Here is a 15,077-nt window from a genome sequence, read left to right as displayed (position 1 = left end):
TTCACAGGGTATGATTGGCTCTCCAGGTCCACCTGGGAAAACCGGACATATGGTGAGTACAATAATTAGTATTGTGGTGACATGGTATGGAATTATATATGATACAAGTGGGTTATATTACATAACTTTGGGTATAATTACGTTGCAGGGGTTTCGTGGACGCCAGGGTGACTCGGGGAAGCCAGCGCCAGACGGAAGCCCTGTAAGTACTAACATTCCTAGTTTCAAACACTGGAACGTTTCGACTGCCCCTGCTAGTCCGTCGATCGGTACTAAGTGTTACTCCCTGGCAAGTTATTCATTTGACGTTTCTGTTCTACTGATATACACACACAAAAACGTACAGAGTACCACCACCCGAGACCAGACCTGACCCCAAATATGTACACGAGTCGGTACGCCGAAAAAAGCTTCAGACTCTTATTTCAGAACCTTTCTAACAATCACTCTATATATTATACACACGTGTGTTGTGAGGGTCTTGCGGTTTATGTCACCAAACACTTGAACATTTTGTTTGTTTAATTTTTTCTGTCAATGTACAGCGTTTTTTAACCTTTGACTTGTAGGGTGAACCGGGTTTTGCAGGACGGAAAGGACCACCAGGAATACCGGTACGTGTTGATATTTGTGAAATATTCGTCCCGTATACATCAATGCGCGCCACGCTGACAACACTTAGACGTCGAATGTTTATTTAGATTTATTTTTTCGGCTAATTGCGATATCTGCGAATCGTGATTTTACAAATAGTACAACACACTAATGTCCGGCTGTTCCATGTCGGGAAAAAAATTGTACTGCGAAGAAAATCTAAATGTAATTGTAAACGAATTGTCCTCGTAAAATTAGGTCATTCGAGTCTGACCAGTTACTGTAAATTGTCTACTTAGTGTTTTGTCACGTATTCATCGATGTAAAGTTATGCGCATGTTCAGTATGTCTCTGAACGTGATCGCGTTAAATGTAATTTATGTTTGTGTTCACACAAATCCAAGTTATTTAAAAATAGACACGTATACTCTTTTAGGATATAAAAAATATAAACTGTAAAACATTTGACATTCGGTGTAAAATGGCTAATTGGTTCTAAAGGTTTGTTGAGGTACCGAGACAGGGTCATTTTAGTGCCATACGTATACTAAGATTAAATTCGGTAATACAAATCAAATAATGGTTGGAACACGGGCATAGGTGTAAATCTCAGCCTTGCCAGCATTTAAAATGACATTCGTCTACATTATTTTAGCTCCGCTGTTGATGACGTCGAGCAAAGCTATTCACGTGTCATTGTCATGAAATGAACATTTTCGATATCTTCTTTAAACAATCGTTAGGCTCATGGCTTTGAAAATTTCCAGAATGGTATTTAGTGTGACTATTACCCAGATTTGTTCATTTCGTGAGAATAATTCTCACATCTAGTGAACATTTAGGTCATTGTTGGTGAAAAATGTTTTTTGAGATTCTGATTGGAACTGTAGCCGGCTAATTACTTTGATGTCATTCACGTGTATGCCTTCGAGTGACCATTTCGTAAACATATCTTGAAATTCTATGTTGTTGATCAGAATATTTCAGACCTCTGGAAAGTTATTTCTTTCTATAATTCATAATAATACAGAATAAATAACGTGTTATTGTATGGAATTATAAATTTATACGTTGTCATGATTCCCAATTGCAATACTTCGTTTCGACTTTTGTTGTGAATCCCAAGGAACTTTGCGACATTATTTCAACACTGTAGGTAAAAATACGTGCGTCGCTATTCTAGTTGTGTTTTTGTATTTTTATTAGTCCGGCTTTCATAAATAATTAATCACTTTACGTATTGCTTCGTGATGACATCGTTCGTGAATTTGACAAGTTGTGCGGAAACGACAAATTCGTAAATGGTGCACATGACGCAGCACTCACCAGATGGCGCATTTATCCGCTCTTTAACTACCTTGGTCTTTGCACATTGACTCCCACCTCGCGTGGGTCGGCAGTCCTGACGCGCCCGTCTTTTAACACGCACTGCGGCATCCCGTAATTGGCAGCCAGTCTCGAAAATGCCTGCTATCTAATATTCTTGTTCAACTGTGATCAGCGGTTGGTAAGTATGTCAGCAATTCACCTAATGATTTTTGATGTTACGTTGCGTCAAAATTCGGCAATCAAATTGCGTGAGACATGGACGGGCGCTGGGAAGAGAATGCGTTATTACTCTTGTGTGTTGCATTGGCATGCATTTAATTTCAAAACTACTTATGCATGATGTGGCGATTTACTTGATGTAACACGTACACAGACAATGTCAACACACTCAGGCACAGAGATCATGCACATATGGCTGTAGAAATAGAAGAAAGTAGGTCTGAAGTAGGCATAAAGTAGGTCAGCTAGAAACAAATTCATAACCATTCGATATATAACGTTATATTAACGGTAATGTATAAGGCCTAGAACACAAAAAACAGACTACAAAAAAATGATCAAACCAGAGTGAGAAATATATAAATACGGCACTGAGTGGTCAATATTCTATTGAATATGGTACATGGATGGAAGAGTTAAGGACGAGTTAACTTGCGAATTTATCTGTCTAGTATTAAGGCAACGTATATATTTCTTATGAGGGTCGAGGACTGTCTAATAATTGTTACGTCATGTTCCTCATTTGTAGGGTAACGAGGGTCCACCTGGCGAACGAGGCTATCCAGGGTCACGTGGTAGAAAGGTAACTGAAGATTCATTTATTTTTGTGGAGTTTATTTCTGATATAAGTATGTGTATCGGGATGGAATGAGTCGAAGGGCCATGATGAGGGAGTGTGCTTACTATTTCAAAGAGGTACATTTCCACGTGGGCCATAATGATAAACAAATTCGTCCACCTGCTTTCCCCGATATTGGAAGGTCAGATTGTAGTGTCTAATTGTTGCTGTGTATTTGACTCATAGTTGACTTGACAATTATGGCTGTTGTTTGGTTTACAGGGATTGGATGGTGATATCGGTTTACCAGGTGAACTGGGCGAAAAGGTAAGAACCAAACCGATCCATAGCTTTAAGTCATTCTTGTGTAATGCATATTGGGGTATTATCATTATTTTTAACAAGTATATAGTATGTTTTTGCGTAAATGATCCCGATATTTACGGCATAATTCATGCTTAAATAAGACGATGTTCTAGATGTCTGTGATATTTACTGACGTAGAACTTGCTTTAAAAAATAAAGCATTGGTCATATTGATAAGCATAACAGATCAACGGCAGTTCTTGGTGGAGCTTTCGTGTTAGCTACTTCATTGTTCCAACACATCTCAGGACATCTCTCCGGCCTGAATACCACTATGGAATATGTTACCATACGTTGTACGTGGTGAGATTACACATATGGGTTAATCGATCTTTAAAATGACCGAACTGCAATTAATTAATAACTTTTTTGTTTCATTGGTTAGACTATTAAATATAGCCTTGTTGTTGTCATTTTGTCAGGGTAGCCGTGGCAGTAAAGGACCTGGTGGGGAAACCGGGGATCCTGGCGAAACGGTAAGTACCGGCTGAAATATATACTACTTGATTTGTGTTAGTTTTATTCTAGTGTAGTCAGTGAAAATAAAACTGGCTTGCAGTTACATTGCCCAACATCTTTCCCTAAGTTTGCATCTGTTGTCGTGGAAGATGAGACGAATTTGTATCTACTTATTGTGTTGTAACTATGATAACAAGTATCCATTAAAATGAAATAAACGTGTTTATTAACATGTTCAAGTTCGAAAACAAATGACATACATGTAGGTATGGGAGACTTCAGAGCCTTAAAGTAAAAAAAAAAAATAATTGTTTTCGCTTTTGTTTCGAATTTAGATAATGTCAGCTAAACACTGCTAAAATCTTCTGTCGCGAGTGGAACACATTAAAGAGGGCGATTTAAAAATATCAAAACACCAAGGTGCGCACGAGTAAATGACATTCCGACATCCGACATTTTAAAACTATTGTACTTTGAATTATTTATGCACATTTCAGCAAAAATTCTGCATAGCGTGTGAGAGACAAAAAAACCGATGCTATTTTTCTGGTAATTTGATTTTTTTTTATATCCCAATTTTGATATGTTTACAATTTGGAGCTAATTCTGTCTAAATACTATGTATAAACAAATCGCAAAACATTTTTTAAAGCTGCAATGGCCCACAAATTTGTATCTATACCTTAAAGTGAATATTGTATCAATGTTTATTTATTTCGAGCGATGATAGTATAAGAATTGTGAAAGGTAATTTACATGTATTATCAATTTAGTTATTTGCATATGAGGAATGTACGTCGTCTGCGCATGAGAGCGAACTCTCCGCCATTGTCAGTAATGATAATGAAGCTCGTTGTTTTCTGGCTACAATGGCTGTGATGTCAACAGTCTCTAATCCATGCCGTGTTCCACTCATTTTACCCAGAAAACCCTAATCGATGTAATCGTCTTCGAACGAATATATAATTTTATGCAAATTACGATCGCCGCAACGTCGGCAGTATGCTAATTCCCTTTGTCTTAAATGTTTACCGAGACACGCATCCTGGCGAAAGAACCGAGCGAGTTTCCTAACCGTTCTTCTAGTAACCGTGTTATACCTAACTGCATCAATGCCTAGTTACGACGTCTGTAATTGTCGTTACGGTCAGCTACTAGCCGTGATCGTTGACATTAATATTGAACTGTCATTCGTATAGGGTGACATTGGTCTGCAGGGATCCATGGGTGAGCAGGGCGAGTCAGGAAAGAATGTAAGTCAAAACGCTGAGCACAATGTATCGTTGCACAAATCTGTGAATCGGTGTAGTAACAATTTAAGCCATGAGTCATAAGTGGTCATATTCTCGCGTGATTGTTCACGTGATGTATATGTTTGACGAGATCAATATGCATTGTGGGTTACCGAAAAACATCTGGTACGTGAGCGTAGCTTATGCATGGTGATAGCTCTTGTGTCGTGCTTTAGTCTTTGTGATGGTATTTTAGTCATTTCTGAAACATTTGGTGTCATTAAATATGTTATTTTCACACAGAAGAGCTATGGTTTCTCCCATAGACTTGCGTAAACACAAACGTGCTACGCATGGCAAATAAAAGTCGACAAAAGCAGAATATTTTCTCGCATCAGACCATCCAATATTATTATTCTTTATAAAACTCTCACGCCGACAAATGACATTGCAAATAGGAGTTGATAAAAGTACACCATTTACTTATAGCACGCAACAAAAACTACCATCAATAGATGTTATGTTTATTAAACACTCACCAGCACGAAAACCGTTTGTCTCGGGATTTGCCTCGCTAAACCGTACGTAACTCTATTGACAGCTATTTTCTTGAGGTCAAACGAGGTCAAAATTACTTTGCTAGATGAAGTCACTATACAAATGTATTAGAAATTCATACGGAAAGTGGAACAGCTAAAACGCCATATTTTGATATGGACTTTTTGGTATTTACTGTGGGTAGTATACGTATGCATCTAAGGTAGACGATGACAACTTCTATTTACGTGAGTATACTGCAAGTTATCGGGAATACCTTCTCCAGTGACGCCATATTGTCCTCGTTCGGCCTGAAAAAAAGAATGCCATCGGAGTTGGCCCGGAGCATTAATCCCGGGAAAAACTTGACGAACATCATACCATGGAGGTAAAAGACAGGTCTGGTGTTTAATAAACATATTATCCATTGGCGATAGATTCGATGGTCTGATGCGAGAAAATATTCTGCTTTTGTCGACTTTCATTTGTGATGCCATTTTGCGTTACACGTTTGTATTACGAAAATCTATGGGAGGAACCATAGCCTGAGATCGTCAGTGTCGATAACAATTCTAATATCTGAAAATGACAAATTTATTGACACAAAATACATCAGAAATGACTAAAATATCATCACAAAGACTAAAGACCGACAAAAGAAGAGCTATGAACCCACATCTAGCATGATGGACGCTTTTACATTAAAACTCTTAAAAATGATCGGGCATCAGTAATGTTCTTCATATACTAATCTTATGTTTGATCACTGAATAATTTAGGCGATTCTTTACCCGACCGTTAATAGTTAACCTGAAATTAAATTCTATTTTAATCAAAATGTTCATCATTTCTATCAATGTTGTATAAACAAACATTTGACCGTTATCGCTGAAATCGATATAATATTGTTCGCCATTTGAGAGAAAAATAAATCAGCTGGCACTAAATGACACGTTTGTTTTGGCGATACACGAACGGACGCTATAGTGTTTATGTTGTTGTCGCGCATACGAAACTGAGACCATCTGCGGTGAGCTACAGTCGTAGCATCGTAATTGAATTGTCTGTTTGTTCATTTGTCCAGGGACGAAAGGGAAATAAGGGGATAAAGGGAAGACCAGGACCAATTGGACCATCGGTAATGCGATATTGCGATACATGACAGAGAAGTTTATTTTTTTTTTGATTTTTTTTTTGATTTCATAATCAAAGCGGCATTATTGCAATTGATATTAATATTATAATAACTTTTTAATAATCAATTTAGGGACCTCAAGGTGAAATGGGTGCAATGGGCAAGACGGGAGATCCAGGAAAACAGGTAAAACTAGCACCAGTAAGACACACTATGCTTACATTAAATACAAACTATTTCATTTTATTTTCCCAACTTGACAAGGTCGTATATCTTACTTGAACAATGTCTAATTGTTTAGACAACTTGCTGTAACACTTGAATGAACCGTTTATTTATTTATCTTGGATGCGAACAAAAAAATTGATCATACAACATTGTTGCATGCAAGTTTATAATTCAATTTATTTACATATGTGTATTATGCAGGGGGACGACGGTGGCCGAGGCGAAGCCGGACTGCAAGGAGAACAAGGTGAACAGGTGAGTGGAATGTTTATATGTCATGATGATCCAGTCGACAGTATAAACAATATTGACACTTCATTCACTCTGAGATTTTACTCAAACAGGGGGATCAGGGAATTAAAGGAAAACCAGGAAAAACGGGGAAAGTTGTAAGTATACTTCACAAATAAGCATGTGTTTAAATGGCGGTAGTCGTCGCGCTGCGAATGTTCGACATTTGTGTTGATAAACATTGATTTTCCCACAATCCAATGCGCTCTTCAAATGAAAATCACAAGTATGAGGTTTGACCTGGGCGCGACTTGCACTGATTACCGCCAGTGTCTACTTCGATACCTTCCAATCACATGAAAATTACCCAATTAAAGCTTGGTAACGTCTCAGTTCGTACTCGTTCATCTACGCAACAGTCAAAGTCGCCATCTTTGTTTATATGAGACCCATATATCTCGCACATGCGCAGCGCGACGACTACCGCCCTTTAATAACGTACCAAGTAAATTAAAACGTGTTCCGTGGTTTATAGTGACCAACGTCCGCCAGACAGCCATTTTATTCACTCCGGTGGTGGAACTTGTTGTATTACAGCCACTAAAATATACATCCAAAAAAAATACAACTCGTTATATTTATATCATTGCGCATGTCAAGTAAAGCGTCTTCGAGCGAACTTGTGTGACGTAATTGAACAGTAAAAACAATCGCGCACACAAGAAACGCGCTTATGCATATTGAATAATCAATGTAGTATTATTGCTTACCCATTCTTACCGGTACAGGGAAAACGTGGATCGACGGGAAGACCGGGAAAAATTGGAAAACTAGGTGAAAAGGTAAACTCGATTAGAACTCCTCTTCATTTTGTTTTAATTTTAATGTAAAAAAAAAATGATTTTTTAGTTTATTTGTATCTTTATTTTTTAAGGGAGAAAAAGGTGTGCTTGGAAGACCAGGTCAACCAGGAGAAATGGTAAATACTGTTATTCATACCACCTATTATATCCTTGTTGTCCTGTTGGTATCTACCTAACATGCGCTGTGAATTCAGGCACTGTGATTGGTTGGTGGACTCACGTTGATCCCTGCTTGGTCATCACACAATTCGTATGTTGGAAATAGTTCCACTATCAATTCCTGTCGAGTTTCAATTAGTGAATCTCCATGATGTCATTCATCTGAATGACAACGGTTTCGCGTTTGACACCCATTTTTCATAATCGTTTCTACAAGACTTGTGTTTTCTAATTCTCACTACGTCCCTATATGCAAATAAGCACGCGTTAGAATTCAGTGATGCGCGAACCTTTCATGATATAGTGCACTTTAACGAGTGGATAAATGAGATCTCAAATCCATACTATATAAAGTACATCGACCTCGTGATATAATTGTTATTTGGAAATGTTACACTCGTTGAAGCCCGATATGATATTTTAAGATCCCTCAAGAGATAGGTCTGCTATGTGTTAGGGAGTTGTGCAATTATAAATATTACGATTTAAATAATTCCGACTTTACTCACATTTCTCGTACTTAGAATTGTAGTCGTAACATATGTCTTGGCTTATTTACTTAGTCAAAGATCACACAGTTGAATACTGTTCAGTAGTAAAACGTTGAAGACAAAACAATATACCCGTGTACTCCTGTGATGAAACTGACGACTACTATCCCTGAGTCACTTAACTCCCCTTACAAGATTAATTACTAACAGGCATGCAATACACGGCTAGTCTTGTTTCTCGCAGCAGTACATCTATACTGTGCGATCAACCCATCCAAATCTGTATCGACCACCTGTCTGCCTATCTTTGTTTTCAAATAGTAAAAACAATTACTGTATCCAACAGACATATCTGCACCCGAACACGCCTTCTTTGTTTTCTAAAAACAACTTAATTCAGCCGTGCACAATATGTCGCATGTAGTTTTAGTTTAATCGTATAATTAATCTGTGTTTATCCATTGTGGTTTCAGGGATCTGTTGGTCCTCCTGGCTCACTTGGGCGGCGTGGAATGCCAGGTCCTAAGGTAAAAAAGTCATTTCACAATATTCTTATGCATTTGTCATTAACAGTTGGGATGGGGAGTAATTTTAATATTTGCGGCTAGTTGGAAAGGGAGTGCCTTAAAGTGATCTACCTACACTGAATCTATGTAGCATTATTGGATAGGGGGATTATTGAGCTACGAACTTATGAGGCTGCACTGACAAACAAATTGACTGTATATTTAAACACAAATAAATAAATTTAAAAATGAATAAATACATTTTTAAATAAATAAATAAATATTTTTTAAATAAATAAATACATTTTTAAATAAATAGATAAATAAATAAATAATTTTTTAAATATTTTTTTAATAATGTTTTAAATAAATTTTTAAATAAATAAATAAAAATATTTGTATTTATTTATTTAACCATAGACCTCAGAAAGGTTTTCTAAGGTCTATGATTTAACACATAATTATGTGTTCCCTTCCAAGTTCATGAAAAAAAAGTTAAATTAAATATCAGTAAAATAAGTTTTACAGTAAAAGTTTATTGACTCTACTCACTTGGCCGAAACTTAACCTCTTCGAAGCTGATACATATTTACGACGAATTACAAGGAATTAACACTCTGAGAAATAAACATACCCAATATCGTATGAATAGAAATGGTGGTCTATATTCCACGTGTGTGTGCTTCAGATGAAAGAAACACAACCCGGCCCTTTCGACCCTTGTCATTGTTCGTTATATAGCAGTCCTAATTGGGTTGATTCTGCAGGAAAGTTGGCGCCAAAGTAATCAAGATAATATGTTCGGTATATATATAATGATTGCCGTACGATAAGTATGTAATACCCATACGGGTTAATTTGATACATGGTTGTGTTTATGTAACGGTTCAGTAATACCCTGGGTACTCTGCACATGATAAGTAGCCTTCAGCAGAACGGCAGTTGCATTTATACGCGGCGTTATTTAACGATTTTAACTCGACGCTTGAACAACGTCCATACAATTTCAATATTCTAACTTTTAAAGCGGGGGAGTCGTCACCTGCGCATGCGTCAGATGGCCATAGCGTGTCATTGTTTACAAACAAGCGTCTATCCATGAGCCTTTTCGTTTTAGCGTGTGTTGTTATCGTCGCTTGGGACTCAATTCCCGTGCGGGCGCAGGTGACGACCCTCCCGCTCCAAATGGAAATTGTGTTAGCCTTGATGTGTCAATCTCGTGTTTCAGCGAACACTGGCTAAAGGAAAAGTCAACCAAACAACATAATGACCCCTCAAGAAAAAGCTCCACAAATATAGGAGAATGCAATTTACAGTTTTTTATATCACTTGTTATTCTCTAGATATTCAACTTTTCATCAGTATTATGTAGTCAGTCATCTTGATTCTCAGTCAAAGGATTATGGGTAAAGTATGATATCATAGTCTGTTGTCAGAAATTGAGAAAATGATTTTATCTATAACATGAGAAATACTGAATGTGAGAAATGTGAACTAGTTCAAATTTTCGTTGTGCATATTGCTCATGTATATAATTATAGTAATAGAAATTAGAATGTTACAAATACACATAAAGTCGTGAAATATAGAATGACACTATTTTGTCCTCTTTTTGTGGTCAATAGGTAATATATCACCTATATAACCTACTCACATCGATAAATTCTATACAATATAAGGACATTTGAGCATTTGGTAGAAAAACATAAAAATAAATATTTTCAGCTCAGTTGCCATGACAGCTATTTTATATGTATGTTTGGTGCCAGTACATGTATGCTACCATGTTCTAAACTTTCAGCCAATTTGAAGTTCAACTTTCAACGAAATCATTTTCTCAATTTCTGACAACAGATTCTATGATGTCATACTTTGCCCACAATCCTTTGCTGCAGAATCAAGATGGCGGACTACATAAATTGATGAAAAAGTATCTAATATCTAAAGAATGAAAAGTGATATAAACAAAACTGTAAATTGCATGTTCTTACATTTGTATTATGTTGTTAGCCTTGACTTCTCCTTTAACTTATACACCTGTCGTATAATTTGCGCCCTCTAGTGTCAAAATGCTTTTATGACGTCACAATTGTGTACATTTATGTAAGCTATTTCGTTCAAAAGGGACAACTCTGTTTTGAATATAGCAAATCTCCGAGTGACGACCAAAACATTATGAACTTTGTGAACGAGGTTACTTACAGAAGATTTTCGTCGCTAGAGAGCGGTACTTATTAGATGGCTGTCATTGTTGTATTACACACTAACCAATAGAAAAAAAGGATATATAAACCTGTAGGCGATAATTGAAGATATATAAATTATTTGAGATTTGATGCATGAATAATTTTATTTCTAGGGTTCACCGGGAAAACCAGGAGTTATCGGAACACCTGGATCAAAGGGATATCAGGTAATTTGTGAATTTTGTAATCCTGCAATGGGTGCCCATCCCGTTGTCTGCATGTCACGTTGCACTGCCCACTCTGTGCCACGTCGCATTAACCACAGTCTCTGGGACTGTGCATTAACCAACCCGTTGCCTGCTATATTGCACTACCCACCTGTTGACTGTCGCATTACACTACCAACCATGTTTCCCGCCGCATTGAACTACCCATCCCATGCCTGGCGCAATTGAACTACCTATCTGTGACCTGCCGCATTGTACTGCCAACCCTGTTGCCTGCCGCATTGAACTACCCATCCCATTCCTGGCGCAATTGAACTACCTATCCGTGACCTGCCGCATTGTACTACCAACCTTGTTGCCTGCCGCATTGAACTACCCATCCCATTCCTGGCGCAGTTGAACTACCTATCCGTGACCTGCCGCATTACACTACCAACCCTGTTTCCTGCCGCATTGAACTACCCATCCCATGCTTGGCGCAATTGAACTACCTATCCGTGACCTGCCGCATTGTACTAGTAACCCTGTTGCCTGCCGCATTGAACTACCCATCCCATTCCTGGCGTAATTGAACTACCTATCTGTGACCTGCCGCATTGTACTACCAACCTTGTTGCCTGCTACATTGAACTACCAACCTTGTTGCCTGCTATATTACACTACCAACCTTGTTGCCTGCTATATTACACTACCAACCTTGCTGCCTGCTACATTGAACTACCCATCCCATTCCTGGCGCATTACACTACCAACCCTGTTGCCTGCTACATTACACTACCAACCCTGTTGCCTGCTACATTGAACTACCCATCCCATTCCTGGCGCAATTGAACTACCTATCCGTGACCTGCCGCATTGTACTACCAACCCTGCTGCCTGCCGCATTGAACTACCCATCCCATTCCTGGCGCATTGTACTACCAACCCTGCTGCCTGCCGCATTTCACTACCCATCCCATTTCTGGCGCATTGAACTACCCACCCGTGACCTGCCGCATTGTACTACCAACCCTGTTGCCTGCTGCATTGCACTACCCATCCCATTTCTGGCGCATTGTACTACCCACCCGTGACCTGCCGCATTACACTACCAATCTTGTTGCCTGCTACATTGAACTACCCATCCCAATTCTGGCGGATTGAACTACCCACCCGTGACCTGCCGCATTGAACTACCAACCTTGTTGCCTGCTACATTGAACTACCCATCCCATTTCTGGCGCATTGAACTACCCACCCGTGACCTGCCGCATTGAACTACCAACCTTGTTGCCTGCTATATTGAACTACCCATCCCATTCCTGGCGCAATTGAACTACCTATCCGTGACCTGCCGCATTGTACTACCAACCTTGTTGCCTGCCGCATCGAACTACCCATCCCATTCCTGGCGCAGTTGAACTACCTATCCGTGACCTGCCGCATTACACTACCAACCCTGTTTCCTGCCGCATTGAACTACCCATCCCATGCTTGGCGCAATTGAACTACCTATCCGTGACCAGCCGCATTGTACTAGTAACCCTGTTGCCTGCCGCATTGAACTACCCATCCCATTCCTGGCGTAATTAAACTACCTATATGTGACCTGCCGCATTGTACTACCAACCCTGTTGCCTGCCGCATTGAACTATCCATCCCATTCCTGGCGCAATTGAACTACCCACCCGTGACCTGCCGCATTACACTACCAACCTTGTTGCCTGCTACATTGAACTACCCATCCCATTCCTGGCGCAATTGAACTACCTATCTGTGACCTGCCGCATTACACTACCAACCCTGTTGCCTGCCGCATTGAACTACCCATCCCATTCCTGGCGCAATTGAACTACCTATCTGTGACCTGTCGCATTACACTACCAACCCTGTTGCCTGCCGCATTGAACTACCCATCCCATTTTTGGCGAATTGAACTACCCACCCGTGACCTGCCGCATTACACTACCAACCCTGTTGCCTGCTACATTGCACTACCCATCCCATGCCTGGCGCATTGAACTACCCATCCCATTCCTGGCGCAATTGAACTACCTATCTGTGACCTGCCGCATTACACTACCAACCCTGTTGCCTGCCGCATTGAACTACCCATCCCATTCCTGGCGCAATTGAACTACCTATCTGTGACCTGCCGCATTACACTACCAACCCTGTTGCCTGCCGCATTGAACTACCCATCCCATTTTTGGCGCATTGAACTACCCACCCGTGACCTGCCGCATTACACTACCAACCTGTGACCTGCCGCATTACACTACCAACCTTGTTGCCTGCTACATTGAACTACCCATCCCATTTCTGGCGCATTACACTACCAACCTTGTTGCCTGCTACATTGAACTACCCATCCCATTCCTGGCACATTGTACTACCAACCCTGCTGCCTGCCGCATTGAACTACCCACCCGTGACCTGCCGCATTACACTACCAACCCGTGACCTGCCGCATTACACTACCAACCTTGTTGCCTGCTACATTGAACTACCCATCCCATTCCTGGCGCATTACACTACCAACCTTGCTGCCTGCTACATTGAACTACCCATCCCATTCCTGGCGCATTACACTACCAACCTTGTTGCCTGCTACATTGAACTACCCATCCCATTCCTGGCGCATTACACTACCAACCTTGTTGCCTGCTACATTGAACTACCCATCCCACTCCTGGCGCATTACACTACCAACCTTGTTGCCTGCTACATTGAACTACCAACGTTGTTGCCTGCTACATTGATCTACCAACCTTGTTGCCTGCTACATTGAACTACCAACCTTGTTGCCTGCTACATTGAACTACCAACCTTGTTGCCTGCTACATTGAACTACCAACCTTGTTGCCTGCTACATTGAACTACCCACCTTGTTGCCTGCTACATTGAACTACCAACCCTGTTGCCTGCTACATTGAACTACCCATCCGTTGCGCATAGCACTACCCACCCCCATTATTTCGGTACCGCTTTGCAATACCCGCACCGTTGCCCGATAGGATGCTCAAAAAAAACATACCCACCAAATTGCCTGCATTCTACTACACACCCCGCCGACAACACATAATATTATATCAAAATTTATTCTGTCGTCACAGAGATGTCTGGCACGTGCATTTTAGCTATAGTTGAAGCGGGGGAGTCGTCACCTACGCATGCGTTAGATGGCTGTAGCGTGTCATTGTTTACAAACAAGCGTCTACACATGAGCCTTTGCCAATTCCCGCGCGTGCGCAGGTGACGACCCTCCCGCTTTAAAATACTTGATATATCATTATAACACTTTGTCTGTGTCTGTGTTAAATTAAAATAACATTGAACAATACTAAAAATAGAAAACATTTCTCGGAGCGTGAAACTGATCAAATTGGAGCAGACAATATAGATATTTTTTTTAATGTTTTAGAAGAACCAAAAGCCTTCGTGCTTTACATATGTTTATTTCTTTGTTATTTCCAGGGACACCCAGGTGTCACTGGTAGACTTGGTGTTATTGGGATACAGGGATCACCGGTAAGAATTAATTTTCACTCTAAATAAATACCGGATATATAATACACTTCCGTCCCATGAAGCATCAAAAGTATACATCTTTTTGAAACGTGTTAAAAGTGGGTTGGTATTATATATATTATATTAGCAGGTGTTTACGGCGCCCTGTCTCGACACAGTGCTTCTATGTCGTCCAACGTAAGCACTACCATTCAAATAGAAAACTATGGTTGTGGCGCCGTTTTTGATTTATACTATAGTAAATCT

The 15,077-nt window shown here is 39.9% G+C and overlaps 1 protein-coding gene across 1 annotated transcript in view; it reads left to right on the top strand.

Annotated features, from left to right (window-relative positions):
* Positions 1–15,077, top strand: part of LOC102810048 (uncharacterized) — a 30,969-nt gene that overhangs the window by 15,603 nt on the left and 289 nt on the right. Inside the window, exons 12-27 of the mRNA XM_085491894.1 lie at positions 8–52; positions 149–202; positions 570–614; positions 2,672–2,725; positions 2,984–3,028; positions 3,490–3,543; positions 4,726–4,779; positions 6,380–6,433; positions 6,563–6,616; positions 6,860–6,913; positions 7,003–7,047; positions 7,678–7,731; positions 7,824–7,868; positions 8,876–8,929; positions 11,268–11,321; positions 14,778–14,831. Coding sequence (XP_085348020.1) covers positions 8–52; positions 149–202; positions 570–614; positions 2,672–2,725; positions 2,984–3,028; positions 3,490–3,543; positions 4,726–4,779; positions 6,380–6,433; positions 6,563–6,616; positions 6,860–6,913; positions 7,003–7,047; positions 7,678–7,731; positions 7,824–7,868; positions 8,876–8,929; positions 11,268–11,321; positions 14,778–14,831 — 819 coding nt within the window. The remainder of the gene's footprint in view (positions 1–7; positions 53–148; positions 203–569; positions 615–2,671; positions 2,726–2,983; positions 3,029–3,489; positions 3,544–4,725; positions 4,780–6,379; positions 6,434–6,562; positions 6,617–6,859; positions 6,914–7,002; positions 7,048–7,677; positions 7,732–7,823; positions 7,869–8,875; positions 8,930–11,267; positions 11,322–14,777; positions 14,832–15,077) is intronic.

This window comes from Saccoglossus kowalevskii, chromosome 17, assembly GCF_978046115.1.
Source record: "Saccoglossus kowalevskii chromosome 17, keSacKowa6.1, whole genome shotgun sequence".
NCBI lineage: Eukaryota > Metazoa > Hemichordata > Enteropneusta > Harrimaniidae > Saccoglossus > Saccoglossus kowalevskii.
Note: the sequence above shows the minus strand (reverse complement) of the source record. Positions and strands in the feature narration are given on the sequence as shown.